This window comes from Pelophylax lessonae (genome assembly GCF_965119305.1).
Source record: "Pelophylax lessonae genome assembly, chromosome: 2".
NCBI lineage: Eukaryota > Metazoa > Chordata > Amphibia > Anura > Ranidae > Pelophylax > Pelophylax lessonae.
This window is the reverse complement of record NC_138769.1, coordinates 249,542,067-249,569,301: the sequence shown is the minus strand read 5'-3', so window position 1 is coordinate 249,569,301 and position 27,235 is coordinate 249,542,067. Positions and strand designations below refer to the sequence as shown.

The window sequence follows — 27,235 nt, the reverse complement described above, 5'->3', positions numbered from 1 at the left end:
ACTGGATGTTTTAAAGCACGTTATTCCAAACAATTTAGGAATGTTAGGTGATTTCTGCCCTTTATGGATCAAAACCCAACTCTGCGTCAACTACGTAATTTTCCATGGGAGTTTTGCCATGGATCCCCCTCCGGCATGCCACAGTCCAGGTGTTAGTCCCCTTGAAACAACTTTTCCATCACTATTGTGGCCAGAAAGAGTCCCTGTGTGTTTTAAAATTCGCCTGCCTATTGAAGTATATGGCGGTTCGCCCGGTTCGCCGGTTCGCAAACATTTGCCGATGTTCGCGTTCGCCGTTCACGAACGGCGAAATTTAGGTTCGCGACATCACTAGTCACTAGTACAGTTCCTTCTAATCCTAAGGTATTGTCCCTTAGGGACAGCCTTGAGCCAAGGGTCATAGTGACAACTATTTGTTGGAATATAGGAATTCCTATCTGTGGGTTTGAAGTATGTAGTGGTAACAAATTGATTATTATCTATCTTGATTGTCAGATCCAAGAAATTGATTGATGTCTGACTAGCTTCATAATTCAGATGGATGCCCCTCGTGTTATGGTTCAGCAATACCATAAAGGAATCCAATTCGTCCTTGGTCCCATTCCAAAGGAGGAGGACGTCATCAATATACCTGGCCCACAGCACAACCTGGGGTTGGCTATCGCGATAAATGACATCCTTCTCCCATTGGGCCATAAATAGATTGGCCAAGCTGGGGGCATATTTAGCCCCCATCGCTACACCCCTATCTTGCCTGTAAAACTGGTTATTGAACCAGAAATAGTTGGACTTAGTTGCAAAACACAGCAGTTCCATGATAAAATTGACCTGTTTCATGGGAACATGAGACTCTCTCTCCAAAAACAGTTTCACTGCACCCAAACCAAGATCATGTGGGATAATAGTGTACAATGACGTAACGTCCGCCATCACCATCCACATTTGGTGTATGGGAGTTAGACTGGAAAGAATATTAATAACATGTCTCGTGTCTTTAATAAAAGAAGGGATGTTTTGAACTAAGGGTTGCAAAAAAGAGTCAATGTATTTCCCCACCCGGGACGTCACAGAATCAATACCACTGACTATGGGATGACCCGGGGGGAAACCAGACTCTTGTGGATCTTGGGAAGGTAGTAGATAATTAGTGTCCGCGGCCTTTTGGGCACCAAAAAGGCTTGCTCCTTCTTGTCCAATATATTAAGATGGAAACCCTTACTGACAAGAGCCTCTAATTCTTTCTTGTATTAAGACATGGGATCACGCAGGAGCGGGGTATAGGTGTGCCTATCATCCAGAATGTGCTGCATTTCAGCCATATAGTCGCATCTGTCAAGCACAACCTTAACCCCCCCCCCTTTGTCTACCGGTCTTCCGACCAAATCTTTGTTGTTACACAAAGGATCCAATCCTGCTTCTAGTGACTTATCCATTTTGTGTTTCCGAATTTTCATGTTGTCGAGATCCCGCAACACAACATCTCGGAAAACTTTTAAAGAGGGCGCTAATGCACCTGGAGGGTTAAAAAGGGATGCGTTAGACAATCCAGAATGTTGGAACTCCGTGGAAATAATCTGGTTTTCCTTAATCGGGTTACTAAGCCTATAACGTTTAATATTAACCTTTCTTACAAATTTGTGCACATCCATATAGGTCTGGAATTTATTCAGACCCTTTGGAGGCGCAAACTTCATACCTTTATTGAAGATACGTTTTTCTGAGTCATTTAAAACACTGTGGCTGAGATTAAAGATACCCGCCCCTGTTACGTTTTCTTTTTTCCTCTTAAATTGTATCCTCCTCCCTCCTCTAATTCCTCTTCTTGGTTTACTGGACGTGCCTGATTTTGTTTCGGTTTGTGAAAACCCCACCCGGGATAACTTTGACTGGCTTGACTGTCAGAGATCTGTACCTCCCTTGCAGTGGTTCTGTTAATTGTTGGAGGGTCTGTTAAGGGAGAACCAGGAACCAAGAGGTTCCGAACACTTTCTTCCCTTGGATGAATATTGTCTCTTAATGGAAAAAAATGGTTATTTACAGGTACGTTATAGTAATGCTCCTGGTTGTTAAGGTCATCCTCAGGGCCATCATATCTAGAGTAGGCGTTAGATTCATTATGGTATTGATCTCTCCCGTAATTTTGATGGTTGGAGGTTCCACCCCTCTGATTATGACCAGAACCCTGTCTCCATTGGGGTATCTGCTCTTGGCCATATTGGTTATTATAATAAGGGCCTTGTCTCCATGAGGGACCGCTATTAGGATGATAATATGTATTATCCCTACTTGTATACTGTGGAGGGTCCTTGGGTCTAGGGTGGTCGGAGCTAGGATCTCTATATTGACCTTGCTATGGTTAACAGCAAATACACACACATCATAGGTTGAACTGGATGGACTGATGTCTTTTTTCAGCCTCACAAACTATGTAACTATGTAAGTTGTGGGGATGAGGCTCTTGTCCCCATCAACATGGGAGGGGGGCGTTTGCTCGTCTGTCATTGTTTTTTTTACATTTTGGCGTTTCTTTTTTTACTTTTTTCTATTGCCAGGCAATGGTGGCATTCTTTTCTGTTATAGTTGTTAAGGATGCAGGCACCCGGTTCCGGGCCCACTGCTTAACCACTTTAAGACCGTAAGGATTTGCCCCCTTAATGACCAGGCCCTATTTTGCGATTCGGCACTGCGTTACTTTAACGGACAATTTCTTGGTCGTGCGACGCTATACCCAAATAAAATTGACGTCCTTTTTTCCCCACAAATAGAGCTTTCTTTTGGTGGTATTTGATCACCTGTGCGATTTTTATTTTTTTGCGTATAAACAAAAAAAAATAGCGACAATTTTGAAAAAAAAAACAATATTTTTCACGTTCTGACATTCTCAAAAAAAAAAATGTTAAAAGCAAAATTTTTTTAACATTTTAGGACAATTTGTTTTCTGCTACATATTTTTGGTAAAAAAAATTGCAACAAGCATATTTTGATTGGTTTGCGCAAAAGTTATCGCGCCTACTAACTACGGGAAAAATTTATGTAATTTTTATTGTTTTTTTTTTTTTTACTAGTAATGGCAGCGATCTGCGATTTTTTGTGGGACTTCGACATTGCGGTGCACAAATCGGACCCCTAACTGACATTTTTGACACTTTTGGGGGTACCAGGGACATTACTGCAGTAATCAGTGCTAAAAATATGCACTGTTACTGTAATAATGACACTGGCAGGGAAGGGGTTATCAGTATAGGTGATCAAGGGGTTAAATGTGACCCTAGGGGAGTGATTCTAACTGTGGGGGGGGGGGGGGGTGGCTTCTGAGATGAGACATGTGACCCTATATAGAAGGATCACATGAGCTCTGTGATCATCCCAGGGAGAACGATTGCGGGTGTCAGGAGGCAATCGGAGCCGCCTGACACACGCATCGGCTTCCCTGACCGGGAAGGGGGGGGGGAGCCCACCGCGCGCTCACCCCCTATCTGCCACCAGGCGAGGAACATACCCATACAATGTTTTACCTGTACGATCCACCTTGCCGCTGTACATATATAGTAAGCAGTTGGCAAGTGGTTAACCACTTAAGGACTGAGCCCATTTCTGACACATGTTTTTTTAGCATAGACTCTGGGGAATACAATGGTGGTCATTGGAATATTTTTTGTCACACGGTAATTGCGCAGCAGTCTTTCAAACGTCATTTTTTTTGAAAAATTAAATTTAAGTTTAACATTTTTTTTTGTATATTGTGAAAGATGATGTCACGCTGAGTAAATAGATACCCAACATGTTATGGTTAAAAATTGCGCACACCCACGGAATAGCGACAAACTCCTGTCAATAAAAATCTTCATAGGCGACGCTTTAAAAATTCTTAACGGTCACCAGTTTAGACTTACAGAGTAGCTCTTTTTTTTTTTAAATTATTGCTCTCACTCTGGCGATCACGCGGATACCTCACATGTGTGGTTTGAACAGTGATTTCATTTGCAGGCACGATTTCCGTATATGTTTTCTTTCGTGGGCCTATTTATTTTGTTTATTTTTTTAATTTTAGCACAGGTTTTTTTTTAAAAAAAAAATAAACTAAATTTAACAAAAACTAAACTAAACCAAACTAATTCCGAAACCAAACTAAACAAATTCCACAACTAAATTAAATTAGTAACATAAGCAATCTATCCGTAACTAAGCACATTTTTCCATTCTGCACATGTCCAGTGTCTGACCCCTTGTGGAGAAGAGATTGAGAAAATTATTTCTCCTACCTGCAGCACTAATGACATCATCTCAGCCTAGGGAAAGTCACCTAACTGGAGCACAAGGATGAATTTCCGATATTATTAACTATCTGCCATCCGCGCTACAGCCTATATACGGCTGCAGCACGGACTTGAATTTTCGGGAGGCCGTTTTTAAACGGCCTCCCAGAAAGACTCTCCCCGCGTGCTCCCGCGGAAACACAGCCGATCACAGATCGTGGTGAATGGCCAATCACAGCGGCCATTCACCACGTGATCAAGCCGTCCAATGAGAGATGATCTCATATGTAAACATATGAGATCATCTCTCATCGCCGGCGCTCCTTCCTCACACAGAGCCTGCAGTGTGAGAAAGGAGGGGGAGCCTCACAGCGCCGGAGACACACAGGAATGTAATCAGGGCACTGATCACCAGTGCCCTGATTACTAAAGGTAAAAAAAATACACAAATTGCCCTCCCATCAGTGCCCACAGTGCCCGCCATTAGTGCCCCCCATCAATGCCCACAATCAGTGCCCATAGTGCTGCCAGTCAGTGCCCATCAGTGCCTGCTCATCTAGGCACTGATGAGCACTGACTGGCAGCACTATGGGCACTGAGTGTGGGCACTGATGGTGCTGCCCATCAGTGCTCATCAGTGCCGCCCATCAGTGCTCATCAGTGCCACCCATCAGTGTCCATCAGTGCCATCCGCCAGTGCCCATCAGTGCCGCCTATCAGTGCCCATCAGTGCCGCCCGTCAGTGCCGCCTCTCAGTGCCCAGCAGTGCCACCTCTCAGTGCCACCTCTCAGTGCCCAGCAGTGCCGCCTATCAGTGCTCATCAGTGCCGCCTATCAGTGCCGCCTATCAGTGCCGCCTATCAATGCCGCCTATCAGTGCTCATCAGTGCGGCATATTAGTACCTCCTCATCAGTGCCCATAAGTGCCACCTCATCAGTGCCCATAAGTGCCACCTCATCAGTGCCCATAAGTGCCACCTCATCAGTGCCGATCAGTGCAGCCTATCAGTGCCCATCTGTGCCGCCTCATCAGCGCACATCAGTGAAGGAGAAAAATTTATTTTCTAAATATACTCGCAGAAAATAAGAAAAACTTTTTTTTTTTTTCAAAATTTTCTGTCTTTATTCTTTTTTTTTGTAAAAAATAAAAAAACCCAGAGATGATTAAATACCACCAAAAGAAAGCTCTATTTGTGTGAAAAAAAATGATAAAAATTTCATATGGGTACAGTGTAGCATGACCGCGCAATTGTCAGTCAAAGTGTGACAGCACTGAAAGCTGAAAATTGGCCTGGATGGGAAGGGTGTTTAAGTGCCCAGTAGGCAAGTGGTTAAAGGTTAGGTTTTTGGGACAAAATACTCTTACTGTATATTTTGATTGATGTATAGACTTGTAAAGTTACTGAAAAGTACTCCTTAACTCCAAACCTAAAGTGATACTAGAGTCTCGTTTTTCTTTGCTTAAAAATAACAAACATATCTTACTTACCTGCTCTGTGAGCAGCCCAGATCCTCCTCTTCTCAGGTCCCTTTTCGGCTCTCCTGGTCCCTCCCACCTGAGCAGCTTGCTATGGGGGCACATGAGCTGAGCCGCAGCTCTGTGTGTCCATTCAGACACGGAGCCCTGGCTAGGCTCCGCCCCTCTCTCTCCTCATTGGCTCACTGGCTTTGATTGACAGAAGTGGGAGACAATAGCACCGCTGGACTTCCAGACCAACCATTTTTGTATAAATTTATGTAGAATTGGATATAGATTATCAGTTAAATAGTTAGAGAGATCTCTTTGAACCTTAACACCCGGGTATTTAAACCCGAATATCCACACAAGTGGGGCTGGCAGTGTCGAAGGGGTGCTGTGGTCAAGGGAAACAACACTGATTTGTCCCAATCAGTGTTGGGATAGTTACTCAAAAAATGTAATTAGTTATTAGTTACTAGTTACTTCTGTAAATTGTAATGAGATTACTTTACTAGTTACTGCATTTGAAAAGTAACTTCACTACTTATTACTTTACTTTCCTCTTTCTTAATTGACCGTGTAGAAGAAGATACATGGACAAACATTTACTCTTTCTGCATAGAGTTTATTGTATAAATATTGTATAAATATTGAACCATATGAAAGAACAATATCCCCTTCTGCACAAAGAAAAATGCCTCACTGTAAAATCCAGAAATAACAGGAAAAAGAATGCCATTTTAAAATGATGTCAACACACACGTTTCAAAACACAGGCTTTGGGAAACATGAGAACAAAACCTGAAAAAACAGAATAAAACATAAAGTGCAACAAAAAGTCATAAACTTCACCCCTCTCTATTCTTTGAAAAACCGATTGTATCGCATAAGTAAAACCCTTTAAATCTTTTATCCGACAGCCTGTTCCTCCTTGGGGTCAAAACAATACTGCCCAGGCTGAAAAGCCTTTCCACCGGTGCACTTGACGGTATTGGAGTGTTGTACTGCTTTGCAATTTCCATAATCCTGGGTAACCTGGAGAGAACATCCCAGTCAGATCCAGGCATTTTTAAGTACTCCATGACTTCAGTCTCTGTGGTGTAGGAAAACTCCTCTTCAAATTCAAAAAAGTAATTGTGACTGGAGGTGGCAGGGCTCTGAACTGCTGGTTTCATCAGTGGCTCGTCTTCAGGAATCCGGGCACGACACTCAGCAATTAGCATGGTTTTTACAGCATCTCTTCTCTTCTCATCTTTGAGCCAGCGGACCTTTAATTTGGGCATTGTGGCAGCAGCCATCAGAGCATCCTTGCTGTCCAAGACAGATGCAAATCTGTCTTTGATTGCCTGTGATATGAAATAGTAGGCTACATTAGACAAACATACAGTTCAATTAACAGCTTTTACAGCCTCATAAATTATTCAATATATGTTTACCTGTACAATAGCACCAGGCATGCCAGCTGTCATCTGCGAAAGGCCATCCTTCAACGCAAGCAACTTTGACATGAGAATCTCTAAGGTTGGCAGGAGGGTGCCGTAGTAGCAATCATCTTCTCCTTGTAGTATATCTAATGCAGCAGCTAGAGGACTTAACACTGCACAATATTCCTTTAGGAACTGATATTCTCGCTCAGTGATGCTCTTTACACTCAGTCTAGAAAAAATGGTGTTTAAATCTCTGATTGGGATTTCTGTGATGAGAGACAAGGCGTCATGAGTTGAGTTCCAGCGTGTAGCAATGGGTCTGATGAGCTTTCTTTTTAGCACATCCTCAACCTGGTCTGAAGCCACAGTAGAGTGACTAGTTTTTGTCCATAGAGCTGCACACTTGGCAAGAGCACTTCTGTAAACTGCTTTACAGTCATTGTTACTGGTCAGCCATTTCTCCAGGTCATTTTTTGCAATGAGGTTTAGTGTATGGGATGTACAGCGCAGATGAGGTGGCAGTGAAAATGTCTCATCTGATTCTGTGGAGAGTGCTTCAGCAACATCAGTAAAAGTGACTTCCTCCACCCCCTCCTCATCAGATGGCTTGTCAGAGTCAGACCCATCATCAGGATGGGATTCAAACATTCTAAAGGCTTTTACAAAATTGCTGCCATTATCAGTGACACATGCTGTTACTCTATGTGATAGTCCAAAGGATGAATGAACCAGTTCTATTTCGCTAGCTATGACATCGTAAGTGTGTCGTCCTCTCACTCTCTTGCAGGCAAGAGCAGCCTACTTGTGTTTAAAACAAGTGCACCGTCTATCCAGTGCACCGTCATTCATAAATAACTTTTGTTGTTGGCGGACGAAATGTCCGCAGTGGTACACACATGATCCAGGGGCTCGAACGTTCTTTTAAGCTTCGATTCCATGTCGGAATAACACTTATCCATGTAATGTGAAAATGTTTTCCTGTCGGACGTTGGCTTGCGACTGCGAGCAGTGGGTATTTTAACTAGTATTTTTCTAAACCTGGGCGATTCAATGGTTGACAGGGGAAGCATGTCTTCTACAATGAACCCTGCAACTAGCCTGTTCATTTTGTTTTGTATTACCTGCTGTGCTCCAAGGCTTGAGAAAAGCTTAGCTTGTTTAGGCGGGGTCGGCTGAGTGACTCCTTCAAGTGACCGGTGAGCAGAATCTTTTGCCACAAGTTTTGTATTACCATGATGGGGCGAAAAACGCCACACACAGAAGGGAGTGTGGATAAAGGTTGGATTGTTGCTGGTGGCCACATGGAGGCGTGTATCTGTGTGAGATGAATGAAATAAGTATAAAGTAAGTAAGCATGTATATATATTATATAAAACGCTTCATGCCACTTGCATACTGTGAATGAGAGCGTGAACTGATAGAAAGGGAAACTGGGAGGTAAGGTAAGTGCATGCAGTGTATGAAGAAAGTAAGAAATGAGTGATCATTCAGACTGGGTGTGAAAAAAAACTGAAAAACGAAGGAGGTGTCATAATCGACTAAAATAAGTCAAGTCAAGTGCCATAAAGAAAAGGAAGGGGAAGAGAGTAACTTACACAGTAGATGTGGCAGTGAGGGGGCATGTAAAGCGTCATCTCCCACGGGAGCCGAGGGCGCATGGGACCCGCGGATGGGGCAAAAAACGCCACACACAGAACGAAGTGTGGAATGGATTGTTGCTGGTGGTGGCCACATGGAGGCGTGTATCTGTGTGAGATGAATGAAATAAGTATAAAGTAATAAGCATCATGTATATAAATATATATAAAACGCTTCATGCCACTTGCATACTGTGAATGAGAAAGTGAGAGCGTGAACTGATAGAAAGGGAAACTGGGAGGTAAGGTAAGTGCAGGCAGTGTATGAACAAAGTAAGAAATTACGTGATCACTCAGACTGGGTGTGAAAAAAAACTGAAAAACTAAGGAGGTGTCATACTCATAATCGACTAAAATAAGTCAAATGCCATAAAGAAAAGGAAGGGGAAGGGAAGGGTCCGGGAGCAAGTGATAAAGAATACACCCAACTAACCGCAGTGCCTGCCTGGGTTGTTACAGAGGTGAGGTGGGGAAACTGCATAGAGAAGACCGGCAGGAGATGAAAATGAAGACTTACCAAGAGAGTGGATGATGAATCTGATTCTGATCATGCCAAGATAAGTAAGTATTCTGGAATCTGGATTTGCGGCCAGCGTCACGTCAGTGCAAGGTGACAAACTGTCCAGCGGGCTGCCTCAAATGCACTGGCACTGGGGTGGAAATGCGGCTAGACGGCGTGTTGGTGCCAAAATGACGTCACACGCCTGCGCAGGGCGTGGCGCCGATGTGCAGCGGTGCCGCCCACCCAATCCCCCACGCTCAGAGGAGATGTCAGAGGAGATGTCAGAGGAGATGTCGATCTCTATGGCAACGGGTGGCGACACACGCACCCATGCACACCACGCATACACCGCACAGCTTGGGTAACGCAGGAAAGCGCGTTCCTATAGCCTAGTAAAGTAGTGTAGTTACCAATATTATTATTGTAATGCGTTACGTTACTTTGTTACCAAAAAAAGTAATGTAGTTACTGTAATCTGTTACTTTGTAACTCGTTACCCCCAACACTGGTCCCAATGTACTCTAATGGACATATTTAACAAACACGGAGCTGACACACTTCCGCCTCACAGATCTTACGACTGCCCAATTGAGTTGCTGCCTGTGGCTGATATCCCATTTGGACAAATTTTTCCTCTGTCTGAATGTGAACTAGAGACATTGAAAGAGTACCTAGATTACAGCTTGAGTAAAGGCTTAATCCGTCCCTCTACTTCCCCAGCAGGGGTAGGTATCTTTTTCATGGAAAAGAAAGACCACTCTCTCCGGCCCTGTGTGGATTACCGTGAGTTGAATAAAATGACAGTCAAGAACCAGTAGGCATTCCCTTCCGTTAGTTCCAGAATTGTTCCAGAGACTTACATCGGCAACAGTATTTACCAAGCAGGATTTACTTAATTTTAATCTGGTATGCTTTAGAGAAGGAGATGAGTGGAAGACGGACTTACCAGATTTGGGCACTTCGAGTATTTAGTAATGCCCTTTGGGCAATGTAACGCACTGGCAATCTTCCAAAACTTTGTTAACAATATTTTCAAGGATTTTCTGGACATTTTTGTTATCGTTTATCTTGATGACATTCTGATTTTTTCTGTTTCTCTGGAGCTTCGAGGTCTTGTCAAGAAGGTCCTCGGTCGGCTCAGGGTACATGGACTTTACGTCAAAGCCGAAAAGTGCGAGTTTGAATAGCAAAGCATTCAATTCTTGGGGTTAATCATCTCTACTGAAGGCATCAAAATGGACCCACAGAAAGTTTGCCATATTAGAGTGGCCTGCACCATCAGACAAGAAAGGAGCCCAGCACTTTGTCAGATTTGCAAATTTCTATTGGAAATATTTTAAGGGGTTTTTGCCATTATTGCCCCCATCATTCTATTGACCAAGCAGGGCATTCGGTTCTACTGGTCACCCGAAGCACAATCTGCTTTTGAGACTCTTTACATCAGCACCCATTCTGAGCCAACCAGATCCAGCGTTATCTTTTGTATTGGAAGTAGACGCATCTGAAAACGAAATAAGGGCAGTTCTGTCACAATGCTGCTGAGAGAAATGATGATGCGGGAGATCGTGAACTGCTTGCAATCAGAACGGCTCTGGAAGAATGGCGGTACCTTCTGGAGGGGGGAGCACATCCCATTTTGATTCATACAGATCACAAGAATCTGGAGTATTTGAAGGCAGCCAAACGCTTGAAGCAACGTCAGGCCAGGTGAGCACTTTTTTTTTTCCAGATTTATGTTTCATATAACCTACAGGCCAGGATCAAAGAATGTCAAACCTGATACCTTGCCCCGAATGATTGATGAGTCCAAAGATCCACCTACTTCGGATACTATATTATCTGCAGGGGAATTTTTGTTTCTGCAAATGGATCTCTTGTCACAAATCAAGCAGGCCTCATTGGGAGAGTGTAGGGTATATATACTTGGAGTATATCCCTCGCACCAATGGTTCAAGTTGATCATTTTCGGAAATGGGCAATTGTATATGTGTGTCAGAATGCAGCTGCTATAGTAAAAATAGGAATGTAGTGTGAAAAAAAGCCCTGGCTAAAAGTAACATTTATCATTTCATACTTTGCTTCTTTAAGAACATACTTCTAGTTTTCTCTCTGTAAGCTAGCTTTTATTTGTGGTTTAAATGTTTACTAAATGTATGATTTGTTAATCCTCTTTACTTCACATTTTACGGTTTCACATCCTGTCTAAAACTTAGTCTTATGAAAACCATTGTTCCCAGTGTCTATACTGGGAACAATTTCAAGACAAGAATGATGAAACAGCAGCATGTGTTACAGACAGGGCTGCTGATAGAAATCTCAGGGCCCCGTACAGACTACCTGACAGCCCCCCCACCCCCAAGAAAACATTAAAGCTATATTTCAATAAAAATACAATAAACGTATTACTAGCAGACACAAATATAACATATCTCACAGAATTCCTGCTAAATCTAAAATATGAAACTGAGTTGATAAATAAATCTGTGTGTATGAATGAGGTCTTGTGGCTCATGCACATGGGTGCTATGGTCTGTACAATGTGAATCAGTGGTTCATTTAGGTGGCCACCTTGAGCTGTATGAACACAGCTGCAGGTCCTAATTTGACATTCATGGGGATGCAGGTGTACAGCCCAAACACAATGTGCATTTGGGGGCCACTCACCTGCACACCTGTCCAATTAGGGCCTGCGGCTGTCTTCGTGCAGGAGCTGCATCCCCATAGAATGACAGATGCTTCAGTCCAATCCCCTCCTTCACACAGCCAGAGTACCTGTGGGAATGAAGAAGAAGAATGCATGATCTTTTGAAACGCGGGTTCATATCTCTGTCATCAGAGGTTCCCATTTCTGTCATCACAGTTGATTTGAGGTTACGCTTTTACAACTATATTGTATTTAATAAACCATCATGTTAGAATACATCTTTTATTGAATCACTAGACATTAAGCCCGTTAAATTAACGGGCGCTAGAACATATGGCTGACTGAGCGGCTCTCGCTTATCTCTTTTTTTTTTCTAACAACGCGAGAGTTGCATGACATAGCCAGCTCTGCACATAGCGTCCCTGTTGCCCTAGCAACAGAGACACGTGCAGAGCTGACCGAGCGGCTCTTGCGTGGGAGTGCGTACCCGCCGCGTGCCCGCGCACACCCGCCGCTTTAAGAGTTTTGGCCGGCCGTCCGACTGGGGTGTATGTAGGATATCTATTCTATATTAATAATATGCAAGTGTCTCTGCGTCCGTCCCTGTGTCTGTGGGATTGCGCTACTGCGCATGTACCCCACAGACAGGCGTTGGGACTGGGGGCGGGCAACATGTCAGGTGCCCCAGAAGTAAGTCACACTGACCTGTGTAGGATGGGTACAGGAGAATGCGGGGCTGCGGACATGGTACAGGAGAATGTGGGGCTCCGGACATGGTACACGGGAATGCGGGGCTGCGGACATGGTACAGAAGAATGCGGGGCTGCGGACATGGCACAGGGGAATGCGGGGCTGCGGACATGGTACAGGGGAATGCGGGGCTGCGGACATGGTACAGGGGAATACGGGGCTGCGGACATGGTACAGGGGAATGCGGGGCTGCGGACATGGTACAGGGGAATGCGGGGCTGTGGACATGGTACAGGGGAATGCGGGGCTGCGGACATGGTATAGGGGAATGCGGGGCTGCGGACATGGTACAGGGGAATGCGGGGCTGTGGACATGGTACAGGAGAATGCGGGGCTGCGGACATGGTACAGGGGAATGCGGGGCTGCGGACATGGTACAGGGGAATGCGGGGCTGCGGACATGGTAGAGGGGAATGCGGGGCTGCGGACATAGTACATGGGAATGCGGGGCTGCGGACATGGTACAGAAGAATGCGGGGCTGCGGACATGGTACAGGGGAATGCGGGGCTGCGGACATGGTACAGGGGAATGCGGGGCTGCGGACATGGTACAGGGGAATGCGGGGCTGTGGACATGGTACAGGGGAATGCGGGGCTGCGGACATGGTATAGGGGAATGCGGGGCTGCGGACATGGTACAGGGGAATACGGGGCTGTGGACATGGTAGAGGAGAATGCGGGGCTACGGACATGGTACAGGGGAATGCGAGGCTGCGGACATGGTACAGGGGAATGCAGGGCTGCGGACATGGTACAGGGGAATGCGGGGCTGCGGACATGGTACAGGGGAATGCGGGCTGCGGACATGGTACAGGGGAATGCGGGGCTGCAGACATGGTACAGGGGAATGCGGGGCTGCAGGCATACTACAGGAGATGCAGTGCTGCAGGCATGGTACAGGAGTACCATGCCTGCAGCACTGCATCTCTTGTAGTATGCCTGCAGCCCCGCATAATGGCAGGCAGTGTGGCAGTGGAGGAGTCTCACTTACCTGTTCCTGATATTTGCTGGGGAGTAAGACTGACCTGTGTAGGATGGGGGAGCTCCTCGGTGTCGGAGGCCGGGTGCCGGGTGTTGGGGGTCACCCCCGATAATGGTGCGGTATGAGGGCCGTTCTGAATTCGTAAGTGCTGGGGAGGCGGGAGGCGGGAGGCGGAGTTCCGATCAGTTGCCTTAGATTTAAAAATGGCGCCACCCGGCGCCAACACGTCATTGCGCATTCGCCGCCGCTCGGGAAAGCTCGAATACGTTCGGCTATTCCCGGGAATAGCCGAACGCGTACGGCTTTTACCTTGCAGTGGCACATGCGCAGTGACATGTTGGCGCCGGGTGGCGCCATTTTTAAATCGAATGCAACTGATCGGAACTCCGCCTCCTGCCTCCCCAGCACTTACGAATTCAGAATGGCATTATCAGACAGAAGCTGCGGTGTTCTCCATACCGGAGCCGTGGTCTTCTCCACCACAGGTACGTTTCTTTCCACATCTGAAGGGAATGTTAAAAGGTGGGCGGGGATCCGCTCATATACACGCCCACCCAGCGCCAGGCTCTGCGTCCCATTGGCTGTCCGTGCGGCACATGCGCAGTAGCGCATTTCCACGGACACAGGGATTTTGGAATCTGGACGCAGGGACACTTGGGTTTTATTAATATAGATTACACTGTGGGTCCCCATCTCTGTTATTACAGTCAACTTCAGGGCTCACAGCTCTATTACTACACTTGTTTTGAGGTTTTGCTCACACAACAATACCATATTTGTCAACCGCTATGCTATGTTATGTTATTTTTATGGAATCTATGTAATGTATTGTCACTTTGTAAATGGAAATTAAAATGTGTATATTTTTAACCATTCTGGTATTACTTGTTGCCCTAAAAAATCCTATATTAGGGGGTCCTACATACAGAATCTAGAATTCAGGGATGTGGGCAATATTTGTCAGAATTTAGCAGCTATCTATACCTCAATGGATGGTATGTCATCCATTGAGAGCGCAGTGCACATGCGCTGGTGCCATCACCAGCTGCTACGTTTAGGAGATATTCACTGAACCTACAGGTAAGCCCTATTATAGGCTTACCTGTAGATACAAGATAAAAAATGCAGTTTACTACAGCCAGATCAGTTAGTAAATGGGTAAATAGAAGGAGTTGATACATGGATGCAGAGGGAACAACAGTATAGGGGAGAAGAAACAAAGTTGCATAGGTCAGGAAGCAGTCTGAGGGAAAGGAGTGGGAAGCCCAGCTACATAAAGCACACTAAACTTCACTAGGAAAAGATAACAGGCAGCTATGGAACTGGTGTAACAGTAAATTCTTCACCCCATGGGAATGCAGCTGATCAGCTGTGACTGTGTCAGGAAGACAGAATAATGGGGAAAAGAGATGAAAAAAAATATACAGGCTGGGACAAGGCGTATAGGTTGAACTGCAGGGAAAGAAACAACGTTACAGAGATAACAAACTCAGGAGCAGAGCTAACATTAGAGCCAGGGCTGGGAGGGGGGGGGCACACATAGAGGGGGATTAGTAAGGGACAACTGTCTCTTTCTCAGCAGATAAAAGCTGGCAGCAGGGAGAGGGGGAGAGATCAGCTTTCAGCTGCTGGAGGAAGATTTCTGTAAATGTCGTTCATCACTAATACCCCTTCTTGTGTTGGCCGCCCTGTGTATTTGGGCCCCCTACAAGAGGACTGGTCGCCCCCCCCCCCCCCTATCAGCAGCCCCGGTTACAGCAGTATGTGCCAAGTAATAACTATGACATATTGGGTCACATCCTATATAATTCTTGATCTAAACAATGAATATGTTGTTTCTGCAACTAAACTTAGGTATTTCATTTATTTCAAACAGTTCCTTCTTATGTCTATGTAAAAAAAAATGACTGCTATATATTTTGCATTAGCTTTTGTCAGAGGCAGATATGCTGTTTATACAGTATGTACAGGCCTTTTTTTTTTATAAATAAGTCATGTGAAATTTGTACACTATTTCCTTGTATGCCCCTTTTGAGAGTCTGTACACTTGTTTAGTGTAACTTTTATTCTGGATTGCATGGCTAACTGACATACTAAAAAATGGTTAACTAGTCTATAGCATTTTCAAAGAAAAGTTTTGTATATTAAGGAAAAAAGGTTCTGTATATTGGAGGGAAAAGTGCAGTATTTTTACATATCAATTGAAAAAGAATACATTTGCCCTACTTAGAAGAAGAGACTGAATTACAAGTCATTATGTTCAACCTCTTAAGAGTGCCATGCCAAGCATGCAGGGCATTGCTCACTTCTTATACTTAATAATTTCCCTTTGGGATTAATAAAGTATTCTGAATCTGAATAAAGTATTCTGAAACTGAAAAGTGCCTAAATTTACTGGAAGCAGTTACTACACTGCTCAAAAAAATTAAAGGAACACTTTGAAAAATCAGATCTCAATGTGGAAAAATATCACGCTGGATATTTATACTGATATGGACTGGGTAATGTGTTAGGAAGAAAAGGATGCCACACTGTTTGATGGAAATGAAAATTATCAACCTACAGAGGGCTGACTTCAAAAAATGTAATTGCAGCAACTTAAAATGGCACTCAGCAGCTTGTATCACCCCTATGTGCTTGTATGCATGCCTGACAACGTCGGGGTATGCTCATTTTGAGATGACGGATGGTATCTTGGGGTATTTCCTCCCAGATCTGGACCAAGGCATCACTGAGCTCCTGAACAAACTGGGGTGCAACCTGGTGGTGTCAGATGGACCAAAACATAATGTCCCAGAGGTGTTCTTTTGGATTTAGGTCAGGAGAGCGTGGGAGCCATTCAATGGTATTAATTCCTTCATCCTCCAGGAACTGGCTGCATACTCTCACCACATGAGGGTGAGAGTATGCAGCCCTCGTGACAAATGGTCAAAAGATTTCATCCCAATACCTAATGGCAGTCAAGGTGCCATTGTCTAGCCTGTAGAGGTCTGTGCGTGTCCCCATGGATTTGCCTCCCCAGACAGGGCCGGTGCTAGACTATTTTGCGCCCTAGGCAAGAACAGCTACTTGCGCCCCCCCCCCCAAAAAAAAAAAGAAAGAAAATCAAAATAAATTAAATAATTCTAGCACCAGAACTCCTGCAATACACTAAACTGATGACCTATAGGGGCTTTGCATGTGTTCACCCATGAAACAGTGAAAAACTTCAGGTCCCTATATTTTATTTATAGGCAACGTTTTTAAAAGATTAGTGTTATGCAGTAGTTCTGATGCTAGAATTATTGCTCTCACTCTGGCAAGCTCAGGGATACATAACATGTGTAGGGCAATCACATTGTTTTGTTTTTTATCTGTCTCTTTAAATGTTTAAAACTTTTTATAAATTTGATATTCTTTTTTTTTTTTTTTTACACAACTTTTATTGCCATTACAAAGGGGACCAATAGCCCCCCTATGTGATAGCATGTAGGTGACAGGTACTCTTTATCAGACATTCAGGGTCTATTAGACCCTGGATGTCTCCTCTGTACTCGGCTACAGCTGATGGAACACAGATGGTGTTTCATGAGCTGCTTCCCTGAGCACAGCTCCTGTAGAATGGCTGTACCGGTGTAACGTGAGAATTACCTACCCCGTGAGAAAAACCTACCCTCGTCACTTCCTGCCAGGAACAGCTGAGCAGCGCAGCAGTGCGCATGCTCACAGCCCCGGATACCTAATGGAAGAGCTGAGGATCAGACTAGTGTGCATGCGCACTAGTATGAAAAGATCACGGTGTACCGTGAAAAAAACCTACCCACGCGGCGGTTACATAAAACAGCTGGGCTGCAATACGAGTCATCTCCGCTCCTGTCCCTGTCACTTTCATGATCTGGGCTAGTAAATATAAAAGCGGCTCTCGGCTCCGTTATTTATGTTTTCATACACCCGCCGCCGCCGCTTTTATATTTACTTGCCGAGATCAGGGAAGTGACAGGGACAGGAGCGGAGAATGACTCGTATTGCAGCACAGCTGTTTTAATGTAACCGCTGCATTACATACAGTGCCGTGCACCGGAAGTGATGAGGGGTAGGTTTTTCTCACGGGTAGGTAATTCTCACGGAACACCGGTCCAGTAAGTGACATCATACACATCACTTCCTGGTCTTTGCTGACGAGGAAGGCTCAGCGGATGGATGTCCATGAAGCTTCCGCCATCCTTTCCAGGGGACAGGAGGGTGCCAGGTAGACAGGATAGAAGAGGGTACAGCCAGGTAGGGGGGGGGACAGAAACAGGTGGACAGGAGAGGGGGGATGCAGCCAGGAGGAGGGGGAATGCAGCCAGGTGGACAGGAGAGGGAGGGGGCAGCCAGGTATAGGAAGGGCATAGCCAGGTGGACAGGAAAGGGGGGGATGCAGCCAGGTAGTTGGAGGGCAGAGCTAGGTGGACAGGAGAGGGGGGGGGATTCAGCCAGGTTGACAGGAGAGGAGGGGGTGCAGTCAGGTGAGAGGAGACCAGTGGACAGGAGATGGGGCGCAGCTGGGGGTGGGAGGTGGACATGGGGAGGGGAGGTGCAGCCAGGTGGACGGGGGGGATGCAGCCAGGTGGACAGGAGAGGAGGGGTGCAGCCAGATGGAAGGAGACCGGTCGACAGGAGAAGGGAGTGCAGCCAGGTGAGGGATGGATGGAGCCAGGTGGACAGGAGGGGCGGGGTACAAGGATGCAGCCAGATGGTCAGGAGAGGGGGGTGAAGCCAAGTAGTGGGAGGGCAGAGCCAGGTTGACAGGAGGAGAGGGGCATTCAGCCAGTTGGACAGGAGAGGAGGGGGGTGCAGCCAGGTGGGAGGAGACCAGTGGACAGGAGAGAGGGGTGCAGCCAGGTGGGGGCGGGGGGACAGAGCCAGGTGGACAGGAGAGGGGGTGCAGCAAGGTGGCAGGAAACCAGTGGACAGGAGAAGGGGGTGCAGCCAGGTGGGGGAAGGATGGAACCAGGTGGACAGGAGAGGGGAGGTGCAGCCAGGTAGTAGGAGGTCAGAGCCAGGTGGATGGGAGGGGGGCATTCAGGTGGACAGGAGGGGGGAGGGGATTCAGCCAGTTGGACATGAGTGGAGGGAGGTGTAGCCAGGTGGGGGGAAGGACAGAGCCAGGTGGACAGGAGAGGGGGTGCAGCCAGGTGGGAGGAGACCGGTGGACAGGAGAGGGGGGTGCAGCCAGGTGGACAGGAAAGGGGGGTGCAGCCAGGTGGTGGGAGGACAGAGCCAGATGGACAGGAGAGGGGGGTGCAGCTAGGTGGGGGAAGGACAAAGCCAGGTGGACAGGAGAGGGGGGGGGTGCAGCCAGGTGGGAGGAGACCGGTGGACAGGAGAGGGGGGTGCAGCAAGGTGGGAGGAGACCGGTGGACAGGAGAGGGGGGTGCAGCCAGGTGGAGAGGAGGGGAGGGTGCGCAGCCAAGTGGAGAGGAGGGAGGAGTGCAGCCAGGTGGAGAGGGGGGGGAGTGCAGCCAGGTGGAGAGGGGGGGGGGGTGCGCAGCCAGGTGGACAGGAGAGGGGGGGTGCAGTCAGGTGAGAGGAGACCAGTGGACAGGAGAGGGGGTGCAGCTGGAGGGTGGGAGGTGGACAGGAGAGGGGAGGTGCAGCCAGGTGGAGGGGGGGGGTGCATCCAGGTGGAGAGGAGGGGGATGGCAGCCAGGTGGAGAGGAGGGGGGATGGCAGCCAGGTGCAGAGGAGGGGGATGGCAGCCAGGTGCAGAGGAGGGGGAATTGCAGCCAGGTGCAGAGGAGAGGGATGCAGCCAGGTGCAGAGGAGGGGGGATTGCAGCCAGGTGGAGAGGAGGGGGGTGCAGCCAGGTGGAGAGGAGGGGGATGCAGCCAGGTGGAGAGGAGGGGGGAGGCAGCCAGGTGGAGAGGAGGGGGGTGCAGCAATGTGGAGAGGAGGGGGGATTGCAGCCAGGTGGAGAGGAGGGGTGCATCCAGGTGGAGAGGAGGGGGATGCAGCCAGATGGAGAGGAGGGGGATGCAGCCAGGTTGAGAGGAGGGGGGATGCAGCCAGGTGGAGAGGAGGGGGGATTCCAGCCAGGTGGAGAGGAGGGGGGTGCAGCCAGGTGGAGAGGAGGGGATGCAGCCAGGTGGAGAGGAGGGGGGTGCAGCCAGGTGGAGAGGAGGGGGGTGCTGCCAGGTGGAGAGGAGGGGGATGCAGCCAGGTGGACAGGAGGGGGGTGCAGCCAGGTGGAGAGGAGGGGGGTGCAGCCAGGTGAAGAGGAGGGGGGAATGCAGCCAGGTGGAGAGGAGGGGGGATTGCAGCCAGGTGGAGAGGAGGGGGTGCAGCAATGTGGAGAGGAGGGGGGATTGCAGCCAGGTGGAGAGGAGGGGGATGCAGCCAGGTGGAGAGGAGGGGGATGCAGCCAGGTGGAGAGGAGGGGGGATGCAGCCAGGTGGAGAGGAGGGGGGATTCCAGCCAGGTGGAGAGGAGGGGGGTGCAGCCAGGTGGAGAGGAGGGGATGCAGCCAGGTGGAGAGGAGGGGGGTGCAGCCAGGTGGAGAGGAGGGGGATGCAGCCAGGTGGACAGGAGGGGGGTGCAGCCAGGTGGAGAGGAGGGGGGAATGCAGCCAGGTGGAGAGGAGGGGGGATTGCAGCCAGGTGGAGAGGAGGGGGTGCAGCCAGGTGGAGAGGAGGGGGTGCAACCAGGTGGAGAGGAGAGGGATGCAGCCAGGTGGAGAGGAGGGGGGATGCAACCAGGTGGAGAGGAGGGGGATGCAGCCAGGTGGAGAGGAGGGGGGTGCAGCCAGGTGGAGAGGAGGGGGGATGCAGCCATGTGGAGAGGAGGGGGGTGCAGCCAGGTGGAGAGGAGGAGGGATGCAGCCAGCTGGAGAGGAGGAGGGATGCAGCCAGGTGGAGAGGAGGAGGGATGCAGCCAGTTGGAAAAGAGGGGGATGCAGCCAGGTGGAGAGGAGGGGGATGCAGCCAGGTGGAGAGGAGGGGGATGCAGCCAGGTGGAGAGGAGGGGGGATACAACCAGGTGGAGAGGAGGGGGATGCAGCCAGGTGGAGAGGAGGGGGTGCAGCCAGGTGGAGAGGAGGGGGATGCAGCCATGTGGACAGGAGAGGGAGGTTCTTACCTTGGGGATAACATTTCTGGCACTTTTTCCTGGCTCCTTCAACGTGTCAGGCAGCAGCCTGCATCATCTGTCCCGAGATGGGGTCTCCTACTGGCTGTGAGTCACAACTTCCCTAAGACAGGTCAGCTGATGTCTGGGTTCCGCCCCGCCGGCCATGAACTAAATAGGCGGCTGTGTGACCATGACACTCCCACCACTATGCTTGACTGTAGGCAAGACACACTTGTCTTTGTACGCCTCACCTGGTTGCCACCACACATGCTTGACACCATCTGAGCAAAATAGGTTTGTCTTGGTCTCATCAGACCACAGGACATGGTTCCAGTAATTCATGTCCTTAGTCTGCTTGCCTTCAGCAAACTGTTTGCAGGCTTTCTTGTGCATCATCTTTAGAAGAGGCTTCCTTCCGGGACGATAGCCATGCAGACCAATTTGATGCAGTGTGCGGTGTATGGTCTGAGCACTGACAGGCTGACCCCCATCCCTTCATACGTTTGATTTCCAAAGACAACCTCTGGATATGACGCTGAGCATATGCACTCAACTTCTTTGGTTGATCATGGCGAGACCTGTTCTAAGTGGAACCTGTCCTCTTAAACCGCTGTATGGTCTTGGACACCATGCTGCAGCTCAGTTTCAGGGTCTTGGCAATCTTCTTTTAGCCTAGGCCATCTTTATGTAGAGCAGCGATTCTATTTTTCAGATCCTCAGAGAGTTCTTTGCCATGAGATGCCATGTTGAACTTCCAGTGACCAGTATGAGAGAGTGAGAGAGATAACACCAAATTTAACACACCTGCTCCCCATTCACACCTGAGACCTTGTAACACTAGCAAGTCACATGACACTGGGGAGGGAAAATGGCTAATTGGGCCCAATTTGGACATTTTCACTTAGGGGTGTATTCACTTATGTTGCCAGCGGTTTAGACATTAATGGCTGTGTGTTGAGTTATTTTGAGGGGACAGAAAATGTACACTGTTATACAAGCTGTACACTCACATTGTAGCAAAATGTCATTTCTTCAGTGTAGTCACATGAAAAGATACAATAAAATATTTCCAAAAATGTGAGGGGTGTACTCACTTTTGTGCATTTATACATCTGTTAATATTTTAAAATGTCAACAATTTACTTTTATAGTTATCTAGATATTGTAATGTTTTGGTATCCTTTGAATTTCATATGAAAAGCTATATTACTTTATTCTAGAAAGAAGCACTACTACAACTGTCACTTACACAACCACTCGAACAGCAATCGAATCGAGTTCCAGTGGACACCTTCTGGAAAACTGCAGGTACATGTAGCACTGGAAGAACTGGATGAACAGGTCAAGTTAATATAGCAAATACACAAAAAAATACATTTTCAATAATCAAAGAAACTCTGTGTATGGGCTTTTATTGCTTCTAAAGTTCGCTCTAGTCTATACAGTCTTTCAGCTGTTCCCCAAAGGACTTGGAGTATTACCAAAGCTAGGCAAGGCTCATTTTAGTATTCAATAGTTTTTTATTGATTTTAAACAACATATGGCAGTTGTAAAACATAAAATAGAAAATGTAGAAAATAGAGGCAAAAGAAAGGGGGTAACCTGCGAAAAGGCATCCTGTACCCGGACAATACAGAACAAAACATGACTCCTAACAGTATTAGCACCTAGGCAGTCAGTGATAAAAATAAACAGCAAAATTTATTAAATCCCAACAGTTGCAGTCCCCTCAATAGGAGATACATTAAGAGTCCAGAGGACTCACCAAGCTCCAATAAGATATCAGCCAGCAGAGGGCTCCCCCCCCCCCCCCCAGACACCCAGAATGGGCACAAACTGTGTCCACGAAAGGGTGAAGCCCCCTCCAGCCTCCCTCCCCAAAAGAGGAAACCAACAGGCTCCCACCAACGGTCCAATAATATAAAGCATCCCAGGCCAATAGCTGGAAACCCAAACCAGAGTTCCGGAGCCTGAGCCAAGAATGCCCCTCAGCAAGGCTCATTTTGTCATATCTCTGTGTCTTCTGTAAGTCATTGTCCATGCCAATAGATTTTCTTCACTATAAATGTATATTTCAAATAGAGATGCACCGATATATCGGGCATCAAAAATTATCAGCCAAAAATAGGGTTATTGTTGTTTTGCCGATATAAAAAAAAAAAAAAAAAAGCTGTTGATAATGGCATGCTGCGTCCCATTGACTTCAATCCAAAATGGCATTCCATTGACTTCAATGCAAAAACGCCAGCCACAATAATTCAATTCTAATTTTTTTTTAAAAAACCTGTCCATTTCGGTTTCAATTTTTGACCAACTGTATCCTAAATTTTAGGTTTCGGTTTTGGCACTGGAAATTTTCATTTCGGTGCACCATTAGTTTCAAACACATAGTTCACCTTTTTAAATAAATAATTAAATAAATAAATGCACATCTTTTTCAGGCAATTCTTGTCTACGGTATATGCATATCTTACCTGAAATTGTAAAGTACTGCAGATTATGTTGACAGTATACAGTACGAATGAAAGGAAATATGTCATAACTAGCAATAGGCATAGACTCTTGTGCGTTTAGACTAAAAAGAGTATCTGGTGCTTATTTTGTACTCATGTTAGATAATTCACATTTTGCTACAATATTACCCCCAAACCATAGCTTTGTGGTTCGCTTCACTGGCAGAAGACTGCATAAGGTAATGGTAAGATCAAAGCTTAAAGTGATACTAAAGTCTCGTTTTTTTTTTTTTGTTTAAAAATATTAAACATGTTATACTTATCTGTTCTGTGCAGTGGTTTTGCACAGAGCAGCCCCGATCCTCCTCTTTTCGGGTCCCTCTTTGGTGCTCCTGGCCCATTCCTCCTGCCGAGTGCCCCCACAGCAGGCAATTTGCTATGGGGGCACCCCAGCCGAGTCGCAGCTCTGTGTGTCCATTCAGACAAAGAGCCACCCGCCCTGCACCCTCTCTCTCCTCATTGGCTCACTGACTTTGATTGACAGCAGCCAATGGCGTCCGCTGCTGTGTCTCAGCCAATGAGAAGGGACAGTCCTGGACAGCCAGGTCTCTTGTGCAACATCGCTGGATCAGGATTTGGCTCAGGTAAGTATTAGGGTGGCTGATGGGGGTTGCTGTACACAGAAGGTTTCTTTTCTTAATGCATAGAATGCATTATGATAAAAAAAAACTACCTTTAGAACCACTTTAACTGTAAAAAGGCCAAGAGGAAGGAAGGACAAAACTTTAAGTCCCTAATATAAGCTGAAACTAGTAATGAAGAGCACAATATTTTGCCCAGATCAGAAGGTGAAGTTTAAACATTAAATGAATGATCACTTAGGCAGGCAAACAACCCCATATAGGAATGAGATTCGGGTTCAGGGCACTAACCTCATAATGTTCTGCAAATGCCTTGGAATTTTGGCCAGCTGACTTAGAAGGGCTAATAATGGGAGCTATGTTATATGCCAGCCTCCTCACTATAAAAGAAAGGGGTGAGGTGGAGAAGCCATGGTGCTACTGTATTGGAAGGTGTTGCAGGAAAAGGATAGGGAAAGCTGTCCAATAGGGAGAACATGAGGAATGAGGACTTTAATTCTAATTGCTAGGGCAAACAACCACTTTTCTGCCTTTCTTATTTTTGAGACCTGTTGAGACCTTTTTCTAATTTTTATTTGGTTAATTTGAGGTCAGCAGTCAGTTTTAACATGCTTTACCATTAATAGAAATCTTTACTTTAGTGCAAGGCTTCCCTTTGAAAAACTGACTTTTGTTTAAGGGGTGCGATTAATTTTTTGGGGGTATGCTGGCTTTTATTTTATTTTGTAAGTTTTGGGTAAAATGTTTTTTTTTTTTTTTTCGGCAGTAGGCTTTCCTTTAAAAAGTTAGGCTCCTGTTATGTGGGGTGTTATTTTAAGCTTCTCATTTATTTTGAGGATGTATTGGTTTTTATTGTATGTTTGCATGGGCTTTTTTTTTTTAGGTTAAACCTTTTATTTTATTTCATTTTTGCTGCAAAGCGCCACTGATAAAAAAAAGAGGGCTTGTGTGTCAGGGGTGGAAGTTAAGGTTTTTTGTTTCTTTTGGGGAGTTCTTGATTTTTATTTCATATTTATAGGGCCTTTTTCAGTCTTATTTTGGGATGCAAAAGTACCATGTGATCTGGTTGCTGTGTCTTTCCAAAAATAGTGCACAGAACTGTTTGCGAATCACACAGGAAAAGAACAGGAACCGCACAATGTTCCTGTGCAATTCACATGCAGCTCCTAGTGTGAATTTGCTCTTAAAATGAAAGTGACAATACAATTAAAAAAAAAAAAGAAAAAAACAGTGTGGGGGGGGGGGGTCCTCTTAAAGTTCCACCCACACCCTTATCCAGGCATTTAGTCTGGGTGGCCTTTGAAAGGGTGGGCAGTAAGAGTGCCCCCTCCCTTCTTAAACCAGACCGGATAGTGGTATGTGGAAGCCCACATGATGAAATCCAGCATCAATCATGATATCCAGCAACCTAATCCAAGTCAATCATAACACCCAGGGATGTAAATCTTGTGTAACTCACAATGTCCCAATACCCACTAATGTTTATCTGCTGTACTCCAGTCAATACCTGGCTGGTGTGATGTAACAGCCGGGGATCCCAGATGATGCTATGGACTAAGTTTGGTCAATGATGTCCCCTAAGATTCCCAGCGGTGTAAAATTGACATGGATTTACATTGGGGGACATCATTCATTTATTTTTTTTTTTTTAATCTTTCTGGGTTTATATTAATTAAAAGGATTTTTCCTAGGGTATTGGCGGTGGGATAGAGGCCCTTGTCCCTCAACACTGGGACAAGGTTGCTCTGCAAGGTGGGAGGCTTTTCCACCCCCTTTGCAAGGTGTCTCTCCCAGTGTTAAAAGATATGTGGTCTGGCACATGAAAGGGGGAGGGGGTGGGGGATGGCAAGCTCGCTGGCTTATTTTTCCTAGCCACCCAGGCTGCATGCCAGACTGTGGGTGGAGTTTTCAGGGTAACTCCATGTCATGTCCTTTTTAGTAGTTTTAATTACTACTTTCTGTGAAAATTGTACCATACTTTAACACTATGTACCGCTTTAAGGCATCTGTTAAGTGTTTCATTTAAAGTATTTAGTTGTTGCCTTATGTTCTTTTAAGTCTGGTGGCTAAAGTCATTATTACTATATCCCAACATGGTATGTTTACATTACTGCATTTACAAAAGCAACTCAAGGGAACACGTAGAACCAATCAGCAACTCCTAATAGTAGACAGAAATACATAAATTTTGATAAAGTAAGAAAATCCATCTAGAACAAATTTTCAGCCCCAAACACATCTTGCCTCCTGTCCACCTGTCCTCTTCATGCTGAGCGCACTTTTTTTTTATCCTTTTTTTTTTAAGAAAAGTTCAGGCCTGCCTCCCAAAGCACATCATTCACCTAGGCGAATGACTTGCAATATGCCCGCTGTGCCAATGTGTGAAATAGTTCTTCATTAGGAAAGGAGGACAGGGTTGGGCCCAGCACCGCATCATAGTGAGGCCCAGCAGCTTAACCCAGAAAGGCCAAAAGGTCTCTCGATGATGTCACTTAAAAAGATGGCAGCGCAGGAACAAACAGGGGCAGAATTTCGAGAGAATTCTGCAGGACACCGCTGGATCCACTGGGTGGGTGAGTACCTTAAGAGTGTGCAACCCACAACAATGTCTCCACTGGGAAAAATATATATGTATATATATATGTTGGACAGGCTGGAGATCTGTTTTAACTAATTGGTGAAAGTGAGCTTTATTGAATACAATGGCATCCAGATTTAGCTGGATAGATTTTTACAGAGCCTTTGGTCACGTGATTCTATGCTTTACAATCTAAATGGCTTGGGCAACACGGAGAAGGGTCAGGAATACCTATACTGCATTCCAGGCTATGAAAATTATCCCTGTGTGTTGAATGGTCTACTGTAATAGGGTCATTGACATCTTTATTTATGTTCACATTTTATAGTACTGGTGCTTTACTGAATAATTGTTACCTATAAAAATCTACATTGCTTTAAAGACTGTAGGTGCCTAAAACACATATTTTTCTTTGCAGCGTTAATGCGGTTATATTAGCATTTTTCTCTGGAGTAATAGTGACACTGCTCATCCTTGCATTGATCTTCTGTGCTATTAAGGTCAAACAAAAAGGTACAAAATATAATTTTTTGAAAACTGCTTTCTTTCTTAATTTTTAAAGCTCTGCCTTTAATGTATAGTAATGTTATAGGTACTTTCTTTCTTTCAATATATATATATATATATATATATATATATTTAGCCTTAGGACTAAAAAAAACAGTTTTTAATAGGTATTTTTAACGTTTTTGGTACATAAATAATGTATATAGACTGTATACTGTTTAGACCCCTGGTGCCCAACCGGCCCTTTGGACCCTTGCAGACACTAATCTGTCTTTCCCTATTGCCCTAGTATAGCAGTGATGTCTAGCAGTAT

General features: G+C 46.1%; 1 protein-coding gene across 1 annotated transcript in view; it reads left to right on the top strand.

Annotated features, from left to right (window-relative positions):
- LOC309547843 (transmembrane protein C1orf162 homolog) overlaps window positions 1-27,235 on the top strand; it is a 67,976-nt gene that overhangs the window by 25,216 nt on the left and 15,525 nt on the right. The window contains exons 3-4 of the mRNA XM_082247848.1: window positions 21,964-22,051; window positions 26,834-26,928. Of these exons, the coding sequence (XP_082103974.1) occupies window positions 21,964-22,051; window positions 26,834-26,928 (183 nt within the window). The remainder of the gene's footprint in view (window positions 1-21,963; window positions 22,052-26,833; window positions 26,929-27,235) is intronic.